The 20,568-nt window shown below is 43.3% G+C and overlaps 2 protein-coding genes across 2 annotated transcripts in view; one reads left to right on the top strand and one right to left on the bottom strand.

Annotated features, from left to right (window-relative positions):
- Positions 1 to 1,022: 1,022 nt before the first annotated feature.
- Positions 1,023 to 18,779, bottom strand: LOC134748664 (probable cleavage and polyadenylation specificity factor subunit 2). The gene is made up of 14 exons (XM_063683457.1): positions 18,441 to 18,779; positions 17,126 to 17,391; positions 16,214 to 16,459; positions 15,368 to 15,555; positions 15,093 to 15,191; positions 14,520 to 14,644; positions 12,916 to 13,062; positions 9,193 to 9,391; positions 8,826 to 8,916; positions 7,002 to 7,188; positions 6,180 to 6,270; positions 5,431 to 5,551; positions 2,285 to 2,472; positions 1,023 to 1,167 (listed from the first exon to the last, which is right to left on the bottom strand). The coding sequence occupies exons 1-14, from the start codon at positions 18,587 to 18,589 to the stop codon at positions 1,075 to 1,077; spliced, it is 2,190 nt and encodes a 729-aa protein (XP_063539527.1). The 5' UTR covers positions 18,590 to 18,779; the 3' UTR covers positions 1,023 to 1,074.
- A 281-nt stretch (positions 18,780 to 19,060) lies between these two features.
- LOC134748504 (structural maintenance of chromosomes protein 2) overlaps positions 19,061 to 20,568 on the top strand; it is a 47,021-nt gene continuing 45,513 nt past the window's right edge. The window contains 2 exon segments of the mRNA XM_063683298.1: positions 19,061 to 19,337; positions 19,590 to 19,739. Coding sequence (XP_063539368.1) covers positions 19,170 to 19,337; positions 19,590 to 19,739 — 318 coding nt within the window. The 5' untranslated portion in view covers positions 19,061 to 19,169.

The raw sequence follows: 20,568 nt of genomic DNA, 5'->3' as shown, positions 1-20,568 counted from the left end.
AATGATAATGGTTCGTTCGATATTAAATATCATTAAATAAATGGTTTGAGAATCTAATAAAAAATACCAAATTTAGCTTTATTTAATAATTTTATGTCATAAACCTTAAAATTCCATAAGAAACGTTAGATTTTTTTATAATGATGTTAAATATAATTCTGAACGCACAAGTTGAGTCGATGCAATTTCAAAACGCATCGTTGACATTTCATACGTCGAACAGAAATGTCAACATTGTCAACAAAATTTTTACTGTTCTTCTCACCGGCTCACGTAAAAATCAGAATTTCTAGTGTTTTCTGTTATAATATCGTAAAAAATTAGTGATTCCAGTGATGAAGATGATCTAACGCCTGTGGATGTTGCACTTTCCTCGCTATAGTGAGGGGAAAAGTTTTGTGTTACACACGGGTGCAAATGTATTTTACTTCTCGTGTGTTGAAACACTCGCGGTTAAAATACAACTTTGCACCCTTGTATAACAAATAACTATTAACACGCCAATAACCGCTGCCGATTTGTGGCCATTTATTATGTTTATCTATTAACGAATGTCGCCAATGTAATTTAGTTCCAAGTCCAGATCTGGAATGCCGCTTACGCGCCAATCGTCAATCATTACCAAAACGATCGCTAACTTTGAGGTGGGCGTGCAGAGTAAATTCGCAAGATCTGGACGGACTTATACTTACTCTGAGCCAAGCACCTTTTATTTTATTCAGGGGTTCAAGTCATTTTGTAGGTACGAAATATAATCTTGAAAGACGTCGTGTTGGAATTGCCGTCTCAATTTGCAATTTGATTCTAGCACAAAAGCTAGTTTCAAGAGAACCACCCCGCTGCATACAGCCACAACTGCAACTCATAAGTTAACTCATAAGTTTATCAAATGAGTATGGCGTCATATATATCTTATCGTGCCTCAACGTAATTGTCTAGACGAAACACCCAGCTTAAATAAACGGTCCTTGATCGGAAGTCAGCCAATATAAAATTGCGGTAATAATATTATAAAAACAATATTTTAATGTAAACAATTTATTCTTATCCAATACTTAATACACCTCACAGCCACTACACGATGGCGAACTGCTCGTACAACAGTTCACGCACTTTATAATACTCCTCCGACAACACGCCTTCTAGTGCCACTCGACCGTTCTCCAACTGAAACCAAATAGGTCACTGTTATGTAAGATTCCGAATAGCGAGGGCTCGGAACCGGTATTGAAACACCTGTTAATATCGTTCCTTAACAGTTTTATTATTATTCATTTCCGAAATGGACAATTTCTTTCTCCGGATACTAAAATGTCAGATATATCATGTTTTTTGGAAACTCCGGCGCCATATCAGTATGTACTAACATAATATAATCACCAGATTTGCGTTTTTCGGCGGTGATATGCGCCTTCACTGTCAAGCTTCACCACGTCCGCTGTAAGAAGTAATCCAACACTAGGCTCCTTTACGTTCAGTTATAGTAACAAACTCACCCGTCCTATGGCAAGTGTGTCATTATAGCATTCCAGCGCGCGTGTGAAAACTCGGCCGCCAGCCCTCTTCTAGCTCAGGCTGCTCTAAGTTCAGACAGTCGTACAGCATTGATTGATTGATTATCAGCAGTCCGCCCCGCGTTCACCACCGGGTTCTAAGGACATCACTACGTCTACTGAAAACTTTTCTATATCAAACTTACCCGTCTTATAGCGAGTGTGCCATTACAACATTCCAGCGCGCCATGTGAAAACTCAGCCGCCAGCCCTCTTCTAGCTAAGGCCTAAGTTCAGACAGTCGTACAGCATTGATGTAAGCTGCGCAGTCCACCACTCCTTCACCACCGTGTTCTAAGGACACCACTACGTCTTTTGAAGACTTTTCTATATCAAACTTACCCGTCTTATAGCGAGTGTGCCATTACAACATTCCAGCGCGCCATGTGAAAACTCAGCCGCCAGCCCTCTTCTAGCTAAGGCCTAAGTTCAGACAGTCGTACAGCATTGATGTAAGCTGCGCAGTCCACCACTCCTTCACCACCGTGTTCTAAGGACACCACTACGTCTTTTGAAGACTTTTCTATATCAAACTTACCCGTCTTATAGCGAGCGTGCCATTACAACATTCCAGCGCGCCGTGTGAAAACTTAGGCCTCTTCTAGCTAAGGCTGCTCTAAGTTCAGACAGTCGTACATCATTGATGTAAGCTTCGCAGTCCGCCCCGCGTTCACCACCGGGTTCTAAAGACATCACTACGTCTTTTGAAGACTTTTCTATATCAAACTTACCCGTCTTATAGCGAGCGTGCCATTACAGCATTCCAGCGCGCCGTGTGAAAACTCTGCCGCCAGCCCTCTTCTAGCTAAGGCTGCTCGTAGTTCAGACAACCGTATAGCGTTGATGTAAGCTGCACAGTGAGCCGCGCCTTCACCACCTGGCTCTAACGACATCACTACGTCTTCTGAAGACTCCTCCTCTATAGGGACAATGTCAAAAATTAGATAATAGTCGGCTCATAAGTTCTGTCATATACATAGTATCAAATAAAATCAAAAGTTTAAGTTTATTCCGTATAATTTGTACAGCGTTTGAAAGCTTATAAACTAGAGAATCTAAATGTATAACATTTTTTCAAAATGACCGCCATAATTATCTACACAGGCTTGAAGTCTTCGTGGCCAGTCGTCAATGGATTCACGCACCACTTTCATGTCGATATTGGCCACTGCCGTAGCAAGAGATTTTTTCAGCGAGTCTAGATTTGCATGAGGTTTTGAGCACACCTTTTCCTCTAAATACTGCCATATTTTATAGTCTAAAGGATTAAGATCTGGGCTAGAGGAGGGCCAATCTTCATGCCGTATAAAGTCGATTTAATTGGAGGCGAGCCAGGCTTGTGTAGACTTTGCCTTATGGGCTGGAGCAGAGTCCTGCTGGAAAACCCAATGCTGGTTTAGAAACATCGTATGGGATAGTGGTTTCACAATATTAGTCAACACCGTGTCTTGGTACACTTTGGCACTAGTTTTTACTCCTTTCTCACAAAAATGCATACTAGTGACGCCCGCATAAGAAACTCCCAGCCAAACCATCACAGATGAAGGGTGATGACCTCTTTGAATACGGGGAATGCTATTAGACGCTTCTTTACTATTGCGAGCGTACACTATCATTTTGTTTATTACAGTTTTCTTCTATGTCAAAAATTTTCTCGTCCGAAAACAGTATACAACGGTGCTTATTTTTAGCGTACTTCTTCAATAAAGCTTTAGATCTTTTAAGCCTTAAAGCTTTAAGCCGACCATTGAGAAGATGGCCAGTTTTTCGTTTATAAGCACGAAGTCTCAGGTCTTGATTAAGCACTCTTTTCACCGTGTTTTTGCTCAAACCCATCTGGAGGGCCATAACTTTTTGTTTCCTAGCGGGATTTCTGGCAATGCGTGCCCTAATTGCTTGTACAACCGCTGGAGTCCTAGCTGTACGCGGACGACCGCTTCTTTTCTTGTCATTTAAACTAGAGACCTCACTGTATCTTTCTATGGTACGATACACAAACCAGAGAATTTTAAATTTTCAAGTAGCTTAAAAATTTTAGTCGGCGAGTGACGGGTCACTCACGGTTTTTAAGTCGAAAAACGCTCGACATGTTTCACTCCGTACCGAGGAGTGTCATCAGGAGCTTGCGTCGACAGTGGCGGACCGGCGCAGACTGCGGGTCGCAGCCCTCCGCACCCGATGACTCGGCGCGGGCGCCGGTGGCGGCAGGGGGGGCGAGAAACTACCCTCGTTTACGGCATTATTGTCAAATGATGGTACGGAGTGAAACATGTCGAGCATTTTTCGACTTAAAATACGTGAGTGACCCGTTATTAATATATTTAATATGTCTGTGTCTCACGGAAGTTTTGTCACACGCGAGATGCTCGCGTCCGCCGCGTCCGCGGCATATTAACTAAACGCACCGCTTTCGATGCTTGGGAATTATTTTATCCGCGACATAAAGAAGCAAACCAATCCTTTCCTATCGTATTTTCTCGGATAAGTTCGTATTTGTCATGCTAATAGGGAGTATGACTGCGATGTTCTGCCGCCAGAGTGCAGCACTCGTGCACATGCTAAACTATAGAGTAACATATGCCTTAAACAGTTTTTTGACAAGTTTTACACTGTGACATTGATGCATCAAGGCGGTTTGTTTACATGTGGCCTACCGCGAAACGCGAAAATCTTTATCTTCCTCTCCATCGATCGAATATGCAAGAGTTAAGGGGCCCACTGACTATCAGTCCACCAGACGATATCGGCCTGTCAATTTTTTGTTCTAACTGACAGGCCGATATCGTCCGGCGGACTGATAGTCAGTGGGCCCCTTAATAGAGAGGCAGAAACCGAACTTCAGATATTCGTGTGTCGCGGTAGACCTTCTAATTGTGCTAGTGACGTCCTCTACGCAGAGTTTTGCGTAATATTCCCTATTCAATCAGTCTCGGTACAAATACAAGAACGTTTCCGAGAAAATACGATGGGATCGGATTATTCACTAGATTTGTACTCGGTCGTAAAACATTCTAGCGTCAATTACTTCAACGGTCAAGTCCGATAATTTCAAGGGCCTGCCGGCCTAGCCAAGGTGACAATCGCTATCGCTTCGACAACGAAACGCTTTGTGTCTCTCTATCACTCTTCCATATTAGTGCGACAGTGACAGTTGCGTTTCGATCGCTACGGAGCGTTAGTGATTGGCGTGTTGGCTACGCGGCCTGACACTCTTTAATAGAGAAAGATAGTCTTATTGCGATTCCTATAAGAGAAAAGCGAAAATAGTGCCATTATTTGTCCTTATCACCGACCGGGTGGCATCATAGTTAGGAGGCGATGGCGAAATACCGAAATTTAGAGTGAAAGAGAAAAAAACCTATGCTGCCCAAATTTTATATGAATATTCTTTCTCTTACCCCCGGTCGCTCGGTGGCGCGTCTATAACTTCTTGTATATACTATGTCTATAGGTAATTTCAAATATTTATATGAATTGCAACTCTGATACACTCAGTTTATATTTGATAAATAAATAATAACGCAGCCATAGAGTAACTTATACTAGAGCGGTACTGTCATAGTAAATTTTGTAACCCCAGTAAATTCACTGCCATCTGTCGACACACTTTAAAACTAAAAATGAAGATTTATAAAAATACGATAAAATGTATTTAAATATGGATAAATGATTTTTTTATTTGCATTAATTATTTTTATGATTTTGACCTATGTTCTTTCACTGATATGCGTTAAAATTGTTAAATAACAAACGAAACCGTCAACGCCATCTATACGACAGTAGGCCAAAGCTAGTAGCGCCCTCTGAACGAGAATCAAATTTTCTTAATTTTCGAGGCACGTTTTTTCCGGTTATATCTATTTTTGACGCAGCTTACCGGGTGCGCCGGGCTCCCTGGGCCGAGCCCGCGGCTGCAGCACGCCGGAGAGCCACGCCAACTCGGCTCCTCCGGCTTGCTTCCACGACAGCGAGCTCATCACTGCGTCCGTCAGCTTCACCTGCAAACAACAACAATCATAATCGTCTGGTTGGTTGTCCGCGCACAGACTATGTACCGGAAAGACGCGAAAAAGAATGCGTAGAACTAGTTGTTTGGCCAGATATCGGATGTTCGGCCTGCCCAACGGCAGGATATTCGGTATCCGGCCGCCGAATATTCGGCCGGCGGAACTAAACCTACATTTCGGTTTTTCAGGTGCGCATTGTGCAGTGAACGTTTTTAGGTTCAAAATGAGTGCGCGTGAAAATGAGTGAAATGTTAATTTTTTTAATTAAATAATAAAAGAGTACGATTATGACCGTGACTGTTTCTTAAATCCAATTTGTTTACTCCGAAATCAAGCAAAGCTACTATCCGGTATCCGGCCGGATAGTAGGTCACTATCCGGTATCCGGCCGGATATTAACCTTTTCGATGCCGCGTCAAACACAAAAGCTGTCACTCGGACGCCACGTCACCGAAGTGTCAAAACTGAAATTGAACTTTATGCACATGCACGTAGGTCTATGTTGCTCTGTGGTCTGTGACGGATTAATCAGTCTTTGGCGTTGGACCTGCGGTGCCGATATATCCGTCACTGGCGTCCAGAAGGTTAAGGTTAGTGAGTTATCTCTATGGTAGTGTACCTGGTAGATGTGCGACTCGGTGGTAGCGTCTACAGTTTCACCGCGCTCCGGTGTGAATATTTTCTCTATACCCTCGGTTTCACAGTATTTCCTGTAAAATAAATGTTTTTATTACCTGAAACGGGAAAATTAAGAAAAAGTGCGGATAGCAGGGTTGATATGATTTAAATCACTTGATTTAAATCAGTGATTTAAATCGTCATTTTAATCAAGGGATTTTTTCAAAATAATCATTGATTTAAATCATAAAAATTTTACTACAACCAAATCGGTTCAAAATTGTTTAGGGAATTCCCCGGACCACTACGGCACGCACACATGTGCAACCGAGTCATAGCGTAACAGTTTCGGGGAAACCCCGAAACTATAATACGAGACGCATGGTACCGAAACAGTTCCAGGATTCCCCGAAACTAAAACACGAGACGCATTTTCTTTTCGCCCGGTCATTCGTAATTGACTAGTGAAAGAGTGAATACAACAAAAAGATGTCTGGAAGAAAAAAACATGCTGTGTGGGTTTATTTCGATGAAAAAAAGCGAGAAAATGAAGAAATCAAAAAATCTGATTTTAATCAAATAAATCCGATTTTAATCAAATTAATCGGATTATTATGATTTTTTTATAAAAATCATGATTTTTATCAACCCTGGCGGATAGTTCGAGATTGGACGGACGCCTTTATGGTCACCTGAGAGCCTGTAGAGCGGTCTGGTTGGCCCACAAACCTACTATAGCCCGCGCCATCGCTTGCGCGATTTCTAGATGTATATATGTACTAGATGGACGCCTTTATAAGTGTCTGACGTATATAGTGGTCACCTGAGAGTCTGCAGAGCGGCCTGGTTGGCTCGCAAGCCTACTAAAGCCCGCGGCTTCGCTTGCGCGACTACTCGGAGCAGAGACTCGCCGTCGCATCGGCCCTCTAGCTCTATGTATTGGACGGATGCCTTTATAGGTACTTGACGGACTGTCATTAGGCATTTGCTTGGGATTTCCATTTCTTCCTCTGTAAAAAAAAACTTTTTTTTTTTTCATTTATTCAGAAACCAAACAAAAAAAAATTATTATAAACTATTCATATAACACAAGTTAAACATACAAATATTAAGTTCATCAGGGCCATGTTGCATAATAAACTACAAATAATATTACAAGCGGAACTCCTTGTCTAGTAAGTGGGGTTAGAAAAGGAGTTCCGCTTGTAATATTAGTTGTAGTTTATTATGCAACACGACCCAGGTCGTAAGTAGTAGCTACTTTATCTGATTTTAGTCACAGAATAAAAAGAAAAGACAAAAGTATGGGACTAATCTATTTAAATTTTCTTTATATTCAATGTTCTTCCTCGGGATTCAAACTATCTCTATAACCAAGTTTAATGTAAATCGGTTCAGCAGTTCGGTGCAACAACCTCTAAACCCTTAAGGGTTTTGAAATTTTCATACATTTTGTATAAAATCGTGTGTACATATCACAGGGGACTTAGAGGTACCTAACTTTTCTGCCAACTCGATATCGCGTCCACGTGATTCGAGGGATTAGTGTGAAGAGATGACAGACAGAATTACTATTGTATTAATAATATTAGTAGGGTATCGCTCGCCGCATGCTCGCCGCAAAACAAAAATAGTGAAGTTGTGTACCTTCGGGTTCCTGTATAGTGAAGTTGTGAACCTTCGGGTTCCTGTATAGTGAAGTTGTGTACCTTCGGGTTCCTGTATAGTGAAGTTGTGTACCTTCGGGTTCCTGTATAGTGAAGTTGTGTACCTTCGGGTTCCTGTATAGTGAAGTTGTGTACCTTCGAGTTCCTGTGTAGTGAAGTTCTGTACCTTCGGCTTCCTGTATAGTGAAGTTGTGTACCTTCGGGTTCCTGTATAGTGAAGTTGTGTACCTTCGAGTTCCTGTGTAGTGAAGTTGTGTACCTTCGGGTTCCTGTATAGTGAAGTTGTGTACCTTCGGGTTCCTGTATAGTGAAGTTGTGTACCTTCGGGTTCCTGTATAGTGAAGTTGTGTACCTTCGGGCTCCTGTGTAGTGAAGTTGTGTACCTTTGGGTTCCTGTATAGTGAAGTTGTGTACCTTTGGGTTCCTGTATGGTGAAGTTGTGTGTGTACCTTCGGGTTCCTGTATAGTGAAGTTGTGGACCTTCGGATTCCTGTATAGTGAAGTTGTGAACCTTCGGGTTCCTGTATAGTGAAGTTGTGTACCTTCGGGTTCCTGTATAGTGAAGTTGTGTACCTTCGAGTTCCTGTGTAGTGAAGTTGTGTACCTTCGGCTTCCTGTATAGTGAAGTTGTGTACCTTCGGGTTCCTGTATAGTGAAGTTGTGTACCTTCGAGTTCCTGTGTAGTGAAGTTGTGTACCTTCGGGTTCCTGTATAGTGAAGTTGTGTACCTTCGGGTTCCTGTATAGTGAAGTTGTGTACCTTCGGGCTCCTGTGTAGTGAAGTTGTGTACCTTTGGGTTCCTGTATAGTGAAGTTGTGTACCTTTGTGTTCCTGTATGGTGAAGTTGTGTGTGTACCTTCGGGTTCCTGTATAGTGAAGTTGTGGACCTTCGGGTTCCTGTATAGTGAAGTCGTGTACCTTCGGGTTCCTGTAAAGTGAAGTTGTGTACCTTCGGGTTCCTGTATAGTGAAGTTGTGTACCTTCGGGTTCCTGCGTGGGCGGCGGCTGCGGCGCCACGTCGCGCACCTCGCCCTCCGCGTCCACCACCTCGGCCAGCCGGTAGTCCTCGGGCTGCACACAATACATTACTACTACAGATTACTATACAATACATAAAGATACGACAGCCCTTTGCCCAGCAGTGGAACACTAAATTAGGCTTATAAAAAAACAATTCTAGCTTCAAATGTTAGGTACTGGAAACATCTCGTGTCGGACCGATATAGTGTCGCTGTCGGGTCGTTATCGTATCGGGCCGATGTAGTGCACGACGCACGAGATGTCTGACACGGCTGTGTGTCGTGTCAGACCGGTGTCCGTGTTGGAAGGAATTCATGTCGGACTCACCCGTATAACCTCTCCGTAGTCATCAGTCCTCGCCCTGTCCTCATGACACGGGTACATAGCGTGATGTCGTTTGTTGCTCTTGAAGCAGCCCGTCGGACGAGCATCGTGACGGACCGGGATGTCGTGACGGCCCGTTACCACCCACATTTCTAGGTCGCCGTCCGAGTCTGAGTCGGATGATAGGCCTGATACTTCTTCCCTGTCAACATCAATAAGGTCGTATAGGCCTAATTATGTTAAAAGAAGACTTTATTAGGAGCAGGGCCCGTACATGCCGTTGACGGAAAAATGATGTCATGCCACAGAATAACTAATAGTACCGTACAGAAAATTCACTCCTTCACAAAAGTCATATTTAGGTATAAAATTATACCTATACTCGCCGCCTCCAAGCAAAATTGAAACTTATAACCGCGCACGAACCGTGAATCTTCTTGGCGCGCCGCAGTTTTATAACCGCTACATGTACATAGCAAACTTACATACTTTACTAAGTATAATCTTGCCAATCAGTACAGAAACGGCAGACTTTCATTTTATTGTCACTCAACTAAATAATAGATTGTTTGCTTATTAAATAATAGAGTCTGTGCGTAAAAAAGTGTATGGGCTCCCTTACATTCCATGACTCTTCGTTTTCCGCACAGACTACATATTTTTGATTTTTAACAGTGTATTTTACGTAACAAATATTTCATTTCTTCGCTTCAATAGGTTAGTTATCTAAATGTGTAGTTTTATAAAAAAAACTGCCTGTATGTTAAATTACGCCATTTTTGCGTCAACGGCATGAAATGTACGGGCCCTAAATTTATGAGCTATATGATGGCTATATGGAAGTTTGTTAGTAGCCGATATGAACTCACTTTCTTTGAAGACCTTAGACCTAGGAGATGTTGATGTCAACTTTAGCCAGTCTTCTCCGAGACCACGGGGACAACGCCGTCCTCGAAACGTCGGCGGTAATGTGTATTGTATTGTATTGTATTGATTAATTCCCGTCGTTGTGAATAATAATGAGTAAAAATCGTGAAAGTTTAAATCAGTGTAATAATGAACTCACTTGACGGAGTTGTTGACCTTGGCGCGCTGTTGCATGAACTCCTCCAGCTCGGCGCCCTCGAGCCTCACTCGTCGCCGCACTACTAACTCCAGGGTTCTGTCTCCACGTTTGTTAGTAACCGATATGAACTCACTTGACGGAGTTGTTGACCTTGGTGCGCTGTTGCATGAACTCCTCCAGCTCGGCGCCCTCGAGCCTCACTCGTCGCCGCACTACTAACTCCAGGGTTCTGTCTCCACGTTTGTTAGTAGCCGATATGAACTCACTTGACGGAGTTGTTGACCTTGGCGCGCTGTTGCATGAACTCCTCCAGCTCGGCGCCCTCGAGCCTCACTCGTCGCCGCACTACTAACTCCAGGGTTCTGTCTCCACGTTTGTTAGTAACCGATATGAACTCACTTGACGGAGTTGTTGACCTTGGTGCGCTGTTGCATGAACTCCTCCAGCTCGGCGCCCTCGAGCCTCACTCGTCGCCGCACTACTAACTCCAGGGTTCTGTCTCCACGTTTGTTAGTAGCCGATATGAACTCACTTGACGGAGTTGTTGACCTTGGCGCGCTGTTGCATGAACTCCTCCAGCTCGGCGCCCTCGAGCCTCACTCGTCGCCGCACTACTAACTCCAGGGTTCTGTCTCCACGTTTGTTAGTAGCCGATATGAACTTACTTGACGGAGTTGTTGACCTTGGCGCGCTGTTGCATGAACTCCTCCAGCTCGGCGCCCTCGAGCCTCACTCGTCGCCGCACTACTAACTCCAGGGTTCTGTCTCCACGTTTGTTAGTAACCGATATGAACTCACTTGACGGAGTTGTTGACCTTGGTGCGCTGTTGCATGAACTCCTCCAGCTCGGCGCCCTCGAGCCTCACTCGTCGCCGCACTACTAACTCCAGGGTTCTGTCTCCACGTTTGTTAGTAGCCGATATGAACTCACTTGACGGAGTTGTTGACCTTGGCGCGCTGTTGCATGAACTCCTCCAGCTCGGCGCCCTCGAGCCTCACTCGTCGCCGCACTACTAACTCCAGGGTTCTGTCTCCACGTTTGTTAGTAGCCGATATGAACTCACTTGACGGAGTTGTTGACCTTGGTGCGCTGTTACATGAACTCCTCCAGCTCGGCGCCCTCGAGCCTCACTCGTCGCCGCACTACTAACTCCAGGGTTCTGTCTCCACGTTTGTTAGTAACCGATATGAACTCACTTGACGGAGTTGTTGACCTTGGTGCGCTGTTGCATGAACTCCTCCAGCTCGGCGCCCTCGAGCCTCACTCGTCGCCGCACTACTAACTCCAGGGTTCTGTCTCCACGTTTGTTAGTAGCCGATATGAACTCACTTGACGGAGTTGTTGACCTTGGCGCGCTGTTGCATGAACTCCTCCAGCTCGGCGCCCTCGAGCCTCACTCGTCGCCGCACTACTAACTCCAGGGTTCTGTCTCCACGTTTGTTAGTAGCCGATATGAACTTACTTGACGGAGTTGTTGACCTTGGCGCGCTGTTGCATGAACTCCTCCAGCTCGGCGCCCTCGAGCCTCACTCGTCGCCGCACTACTAACTCCAGGGTTCTGTCTCCACGTTTGTTAGTAACCGATATGAACTCACTTGACGGAGTTGTTGACCTTGGTGCGCTGTTGCATGAACTCCTCCAGCTCGGCGCCCTCGAGCCTCACTCGTCGCCGCACTACTAACTCCAGGGTTCTGTCTCCACGTTTGTTAGTAGCCGATATGAACTCACTTGACGGAGTTGTTGACCTTGGCGCGCTGTTGCATGAACTCCTCCAGCTCGGCGCCCTCGAGCCTCACTCGTCGCCGCACTACTAACTCCAGGGTTCTGTCTCCACGTTTGTTAGTAGCCGATATGAACTCACTTGACGGAGTTGTTGACCTTGGCGCGCTGTTGCATGAACTCCTCCAGCTCGGCGCCCTCGAGCCTCACTCGTCGCCGCACTACTAACTCCAGGGTTCTGTCTCCACGTTTGTTAGTAGCCGATATGAACTCACTTGACGGAGTTGTTGACCTTGGCGCGCTGTTGCATGAACTCCTCCAGCTCGGCGCCCTCGAGCCTCACTCGTCGCCGCACTACTAACTCCAGGGTTCTGTCTCCACGTTTGTTAGTAGCCGATATGAACTTACTTGACGGAGTTGTTGACCTTGGCGCGCTGTTGCATGAACTCCTCCAGCTCGGCGCCCTCGAGCCTCACTCGTCGCCGCACTACTAACTCCAGGGTTCTGTCTCCACGTTTGTTAGTAACCGATATGAACTCACTTGACGGAGTTGTTGACCTTGGTGCGCTGTTGCATGAACTCCTCCAGCTCGGCGCCCTCGAGCCTCACTCGTCGCCGCACTACTAACTCCAGGGTTCTGTCTCCACGTTTGTTAGTAGCCGATATGAACTCACTTGACGGAGTTGTTGACCTTGGCGCGCTGTTGCATGAACTCCTCCAGCTCGGCGCCCTCGAGCCTCACTCGTCGCCGCACTACTAACTCCAGGGTTCTGTCTCCACGTTTGTTAGTAGCCGATATGAACTCACTTGACGGAGTTGTTGACCTTGGCGCGCTGTTGCATGAACTCCTCCAGCTCGGCGCCCTCGAGCCTCACTCGTCGCCGCACTACCAACTCCAGGGTTCTGTCTCCACGTTTGTTAGTAACCGATATGAACTCACTTGACGGAGTTGTTGACCTTGGTGCGCTGTTGCATGAACTCCTCCAGCTCGGCGCCCTCGAGCCTCACTCGTCGCCGCACTACTAACTCCAGGGTTCTCTCTCCACCATTTTCTATGAGATCACGAGCTAAAGTACCGGGCGATGATCTGCAAAAATTTACATTTCTTTAGTTCGCCTCAATAAGCAAGCGCAATTTGCAAGCGCTGTGTGGAGCCCACAGTATAAAATACATAGTGATAGGATAGAGTTCAAAATAAGTTTGCTAAGACAATAGAATACAGGATTAGAAAAAAAATTCAGATTACGTCACCGCAATGAGAGCACACAATATAACATCCCTTAGTTATCGCCGAGAACGTACCGATATCTTAACCCTTTATAAAATTATTAACAATATTATTGATTCTCCGTTTTTATTACATTCACTATCCTTCAGAGTTCCTCGACGTTGTGAACGCGCTTGCAGGAAAAAACCCCTCTTTTACATCCCCCGTAGTCGGACTGCTTACGCGAAAAATAGTTTTGTTAGAAGGGCATGCAGGTTGTACAACGAAAAATTTCTGAATCTCGATATTTTCTGCGAGAAACTTAATAGATTTAAAACACTATCCATGCAGTGTAATAACCCAGATCATTAGTTTGGCGCTATTAGGAAAAAATCTCAGTATTGAACGTTAATAAGTAATAAGAATAACAAAACCTTTTTAGTATTCAGTTTATATACAATTTAATTGTTAACACCCTGATACTCTTGCATTTTTTTTTCTTCTCATTATTGTTGTTATTGTTTTTGTTCTTGTTTGCACAAATAGCTCTGTTTTACTCTGTAGAAAATTTATTAAACATGATGTTAAAATATTTTCATTAAGGAAACTGTAAGTCTAGCTTTAAGAAAATTTCCAGTGTTATGTATAGAAGACTGTTTGTTTCTTAAATAAATAAAAAAATAAAAAATAATGTACACATCTCTACTCAGAGTACACATCACCATTATCATTCTTACATCTGGCATTTTGGTATTTTTTGTGTAAACTTGTTTAAATGCAATAAAGTGAGTGTAGCCGCCGTGCAGGTCTCGACGACTCAAATAAAAAGACTTCCGATTTGAAGTAAACTAATATAATTTTCAGTAGGTACTGGTTACAAGGTACAGTTGACAAAACGGTTAAAAAGTGTAGAAGTGGTTATGGTATGGAGGCTGATGAGAGAGTGATTAAGCGAAATTGAACAGAAAAAAGGTTCAAATTTAGGTGCCTCTAATTGGCCGCGATATAAATTATGTGGAGCGCTCCAATTGGTGCTTTAAAAAAGCCTCCGCGTACTAACCGAGCCCGACGGCTGCGTTTAGCTGCTGCTAGGAATATTTTATATAAATAAAAAGTTGCGTTCGCAACAGTGAGTGACATTGACATACATTTAAAATGCGCACAGTTCGCTTATATTAAAGGCTGAAAACACCAGCCAAGTGCAAGTCGGACTCGCGCACGAAGGGTTCCGTACCATTACGCAAAAAACGGCAAATAAATCACGTTTGTTGTATGGGAGCCCTGCAGTAACAGGTCCCTGGTGAACCCGCACTCCAGGTCCGGGAAGGAAGTCATACCTGTGTGTGAGTATGATGGAGTTCTGAGGGTTGGGAGCCCACTGCAGGAACAGGTCCCTGGCGAAGCCGCACTCCAGGTCCGGGAAGGAGGCCAGCACCACCTTCGGCCCTGGGGTCCGCGTCACCTGAGTAACGGTCAAAACATTATATTAAAACAGTGGTTAGCATAGCAAAATAGCAATACCTATAACGTAACAGTTGTTCTTTTCTACATGAGGCATTTCTCAACCGATTTTGTAAATAGATTCGGTAATTATATGCATTTTTGTCGATTAGGATGCTGTGTTTTATTCTTATAGCGGCTTAAAACGTGAAGTGGTAACAGATAGACAGACAGAATTACTGTCATAGTTGTATTTACTATAAACAGTTTTGTTTACCTTGGCCGACGACTATTCGAGTGCATACCATGGGGAGAAGAGCGTCCTCAAAGTAGACCCCAGATGCGTTGCAGTCCAGGTGGCTCCAGGTCGCACAGAACCGTGACGAGTGGCGTAAAATGAAGGAGGCCTACACCCGAAGGGTAGAAAAGGGCTAAAAGAGAGAGAGAGAGAGAGAGAGAGAGAGATTTACCTCGACCACGGAATGGCAGAGTTGGAGGTGCCGTAGAAGGAACGGGTTGCTTCGGGCCCCTTCAAAGGCGCGGGTCAGTTTGTCACTCATCCATTCTATCTGTAAACAAAATCCACCTTTAATCACAAAACTTGAAATTGGACGGAAGCAGTAGTGTACAAAATACAAGTTTAACCAATGGTTCGGATCTGATGCTTTGAATTTTAGAACTATCTGCACGCTTCACAGAATTCACAGGTAACCTTGTGGTACTCTAGGCTAGAGAACTGACTAACCTGTGACTTGGCGAACTCGACCACATTGTAGCTGACGTTAGACAGCAGCAGTAAAGTGTACGCAACCAGCCCGGAGTCCTTGTTTCGCCACAGTTGGTCTAACATGTGGGCTAACTCTAGCACTCGGCCGGCTGTATCTGTGCAGACTAGCACGCTGCCGCCGCCGCGGAGGGTGCTTAATATAGTTGCTGTAAAAAAAACAGGGCTAAGCTATAGGAGGAAGGCTCAAAGGTGGACAGGAAAGGTGACCAAATGGAAGGGCCCCCCGGGCTCTAGAGAGGACATCCCCTAGCCAGGTGGCAGGACGAAATTGTTGCCACTGCAGGCCAAGGATGGCAAAGTGTAGCATTAGATAAAGCCAAATCGAAACAGTTGGAGGAGGCTTTTACCCAGAAGGGGAGAATATAAAAATTTTACAGTAGAAAATATAAAATAAAACTTAAAATATATGTATCAAATTCATATAATTCTCTGGAGAATAATGAAAAGCTCTAATAAATAAATAAATAAATAAATAAATAAATAAATAAATAATAGGAGGAAAAGTTGTACGCTCTGACAGGGTAATTAACTCTCTTTTCTCACAGTATGAGGTTCTTCAAAAAGGAGTGTATAGGAACGTATAAGGACGGCAATGCGCATGGGATACCCCTGAAGTTGTGCGCATTCATAGGCTTGGTTGTCATCAGATGGGCCATTTGACTGCTTGTCACCTGGCAGGCTGTATGCTTGTTTGACACTGACGTCCAGACAAAGGTCTGTATGTACAAAGAGGTTATTATAGCAAACAAAGGTCAATATTGACCGATCTGTAAATGTGCGAAATGCGAATCCAAGTCAACTTACTCATAAGCTTCTCGTCTCTGAGCCTCCGCCTCGGCTGCACATAGTCAGCATTCATAGCTCCCAGCAACAGAAGCGATGGTCTCATGATTCGCTCAATCTCACAGCCATTGAGATGCCTTTCTTTTTTGTGGTTGAAGTCTGGTGCATACACTATGTCTTCTTCGCCAGGGGCAGCTATGCGCCAGATTGTGCCGCCCAAGGAATGGCCGGCGGGTAGGGGCGTGATGCGCAGACCTAGACCCTTGCCTGAAAGTAGTTAACAGCTATCTGACTCAAATTAGATAGGAATACGAGTGACAGTTGGAGGTATTCTCAGGGCATTTGAATCACCGTAAAGATAATAGTGGCTAACATTTTAAAATTATTTGTCGGTTTTTATAGTTACCAAGAATGCAACTTCACTGGCATGGGTTCACTGGCATGACATTACGTGTTTAATTGGCCCAATCACTAAGTCACGTAATTTTTAGGGTTCCGTACCCAAAGGGTAAAAACGGGACCCTATTACCGTCTGTCCGTCTGTCTGTCTGTCTGTCACCAGGCTGCATCTCATAAACCGTGATAGCTAGACAGTGGAAATTTTCACAGATCATGTATTTCTGTTGCCGCTATAACAACAAATACTAAAAACAGAATAAAATAAATATTTAAGTGGGGCTCCCATACAACTACGTGGTTTTTTTGCCGTTTTAAGCGTAATCGTACGAAACGCTTCGTGCGCTTCAAATCAGATGTTTATCTGACAAATTTCAAGATCAAACCTAAGCATGGCTCTGGTGCATTTGCGGTGTACCTTGACTTTTAACCATTGCTCATAAGCACTTTGATATTTGTGTTTGCCAGAAAGAGACAAATTATAACAAAGGCATTAAAAGTTTTATGATTAAAGGAGTGAAACACAACATCACTCACCTTTCATATCAACACTCTGATTATACTTCAACTGCACAATACTATCAAACGCAGCATCCACATCATCCAGCGTAAACAGATCAAAGTCCGACACATTTTTATGTGCCTGGAACAGGTCATACATGAACATCTGACCCATCTTGTACACCGGCAGTGTGGCATAGATGGGGCAGTTCAGACCTAGTTTACCCACCGCATACGGCAGGGCCCCCAGGTGCAGTGGGTCGGAGTGTGAAAGGAGGACTGCATCTATGCTGTTTACATGTCTGAAATAATAAATAAAATAAATTTGGCATACTTTATACTCAAAGTATGACAGTTCAATAAAATCAAATCTCTTATAAAATTTATTGAATTAACACATTCGTGGATGGTAAGTGATGTCATGTGTCATAGGCCAAAGGAAACGAAAACTATGTGAATGCTATAGCATACGTGTCCGTGAATGTGTAAATAAGCATGCAACCTTTTTTTATTTGTGTTTCTATAAAATAAAACTATGAAAACGGATTATATCGCATATATTGAATTTATAATACATCCCGACGTTTCGAACTCTTTACAGCGGACCAGCATAATCGGAGCGGATTCGGAGCGGGTCTTTGGTGTGGCTTTTCTTTTCTTTACGTCGGGATGTATTATAAATTCAATATACACGATATAATCCGTTTTCAGTTTTATTTCATGTGTTTCTATAGTTTGGCCCAGGATTCTGAGGGCCCAGGAGGACTGTCTCATTTCAAACATAGACAGAGAGAATCATACTGTCTTTGTCTTATGCTAGTACTAGCACCCAAAAGAAAGGTATGAGTATAATTGTCCCGGTTCTTACTGACTGACAAGACAGGGGGCGCCATAGCCTTCAGTAAGAAGTGCATATACTTGGAAAATTTCGACCTATGCCACTGTGGCCCGGTGGCCGAACGGCACAGGCACCTGCCGCAAAAGCAGAGGAAGCTGGTTTGATTCCAGCCTGGGGCACTGGAGGCCTCAGTCACTTTTTCTTAGTATATGACATTTATTTTAGTTTATGACTGACAAGTGTTGGACATACTATATCTATATTTATTTATACTGGCGACAATATTTGCCTGTAATAGATTCTGTACTTAGTACATTTTTGAAAGTAGGTCATGTCCTCATGTCCCTTGCAATTCTTAGTATTGTAACAAGTATTATATGAGAATTATGTAGTGTATCGTAAATGAGAGGCCTGGACGACTCTCAAATGCGTGAGGCATATGAAGGCTGAGAAACAAGGTGAAGATAAGGTTTCCAGTCAAATAAAGCTACCAAAACATAACCTCAAACATACCTCTTGAGCTCTTTTATGAACTCCATGTCGAACTTCTCGTCCCATCCACAGTCGAGGAGGAACTTAAATTCATCCACATGGAGTACGTAGCACGGCGGAGTCTCATCTCCAGCCCCGGAAAGGCAATGTACCTTGATAATTGAAGTCATGACGCCGGCAGAATGAACGCCGAGTAGAACTTTTACGTTTACACTTTCGTCATGATTTAACCACACGAATACAAGTAATAATCAGCGTAACCGTAAATTGGTATAAATTCAGTATATTCCAACAATATTATTATTTTATTTATATTTATTATATAGTCCAGCGCCAAACAGACGTTTTTTTTTCGGCGATTGGACAACAGCCACAACAGGTTCTAGGCCATTCTGAATAACTACATCAAATGCCAAATCCAAAAAAAAAATTGAGCAGCAGTGTTATAATCGAAAATCTATGAGTGGTATATTTCGCTCTCCCACTTGATATATACATATGTGTCTCAATATTTATACAAAATAATGTGAATGAATATATCTTGTGGCCCTTTCTTCGAGATGTAATAATTAACTTGCTGTGGTTACGGAACGTACCATAACACACAAAAAAAATTGTCAATGTCAATTTGACCAATTTGTCAAACACCAACGGTTCCCGATTTGGAGGGATTTTGTGTTTTCTCATAATTATAAAACATTAAGCTGAATTTAATGTAATTTATATTTCGATGTATATGTTGGCAGCAAAATGTATATCAAATCTATCGTGTTGGACGGATTCAAGTCCTACGGGAACCGTGTTGAGATCACCGGGTTTGATCCTGAATTTAACGCTATCACGGGTCTAAACGGCACCGGAAAATCAAATATCCTGGATTCTATTTGTTTCGTGCTCGGAATTACCAATTTATCCAACGTAAGTATGCATTCTAATATGATTTTGATAATTTACTATGTTTGTATTGTGAACTCCCGCCATCTGCGTTCAACAGCCATAACAAAAGATGTTTGTTTATTTGATAAATTATTGAATTAAATTAAGATTAAACTTTCATGACCTGCATAAAACAAGTATATTTACATCTGTCCATTCATTTGGCATCAAACAAAATTATTTTTATACTAAATTCTACATAAATTGCTTTCTTATGAATCTTATGATACATAGGTGCGAGCCGGAAGCCTTCAAGAGTTAATCTACAAGCATGGACAGGCAGGCATCACTAAGGCCACTGTTAGCATCACATTTGATAACCGAGACAGGAATCAGTGCCCCATTGGCTATGAGAACCATGATGAAATTACTGTTACTCGGCAGGTTAGTATTGTTTTTATAATAACAAAAGGCTTCTTTGGAGATTGACAACACAGAGAAAAACATAGGGAGGAAACCGGACTAATCCCGATAAGGCCAGTTTACCCTCTGGGTTGGAAGGGCAGATGGCAGTCACTTTCGTAAAAACTAGTGCCTTTGCCAATTCTTGGGGTTAGTTGCCAAGCGGACCCCAGGCTGCCATGAGCTGTGGCAAAATTGATGAGTATCTTGTGTTGGTATATAATTTATTATTATTATTATTTATGGTTCTTGGTTTTTCTCGGCATTCCATGGAATACCGGTGTAATGAGATGCACGGGCCGAAGCCAAATGCAGCTCATAATAAAATTATGAGCTACATGAATTTTGGCCGTTTTCGGCTTGGTTATAGTTTGGTCCTGATGGTGTTAGTTGAGAGTATCATAAGGTATCTGAAGTAGAAGGGAGTTGCAAATCGTTCTGAAGCAACTTTCTGACTATGCGGCATGTGTTTAAAATAACTGGTTTTTGCATAAGTAAATATGAAGATGGTGATATCGATAGGGTTTTTATTGAGGTGTGTCGTTGTTATTATTATTATTTCATTTTAGACAGGCACCTGATGCTGGTACGTCTAAATCATAGTTCACTTAGCACAGTTAGCATAGCTTGTCTAGTCTATTGCAGAGTTCACAACTTCTGAGGGTAATTTGTTCCAAGCCTTTACTACTCGGTTTGCAATAAAGTGTTTGCCGATATTTGTTTGTTTATATATTTTTTTTTTTATTTTTTTTCTTTTTAATGGGGTTTCGTCACTCAGTGTGGCAAAATTGATGAGTATCTTGTATTGGTG

This window comes from Cydia strobilella, chromosome 16 (assembly GCF_947568885.1).
Source record: "Cydia strobilella chromosome 16, ilCydStro3.1, whole genome shotgun sequence".
NCBI lineage: Eukaryota > Metazoa > Arthropoda > Insecta > Lepidoptera > Tortricidae > Cydia > Cydia strobilella.
The sequence above is the reverse complement of the archived record's forward strand: the minus strand, read 5'-3'. Positions and strand labels throughout refer to the sequence as shown.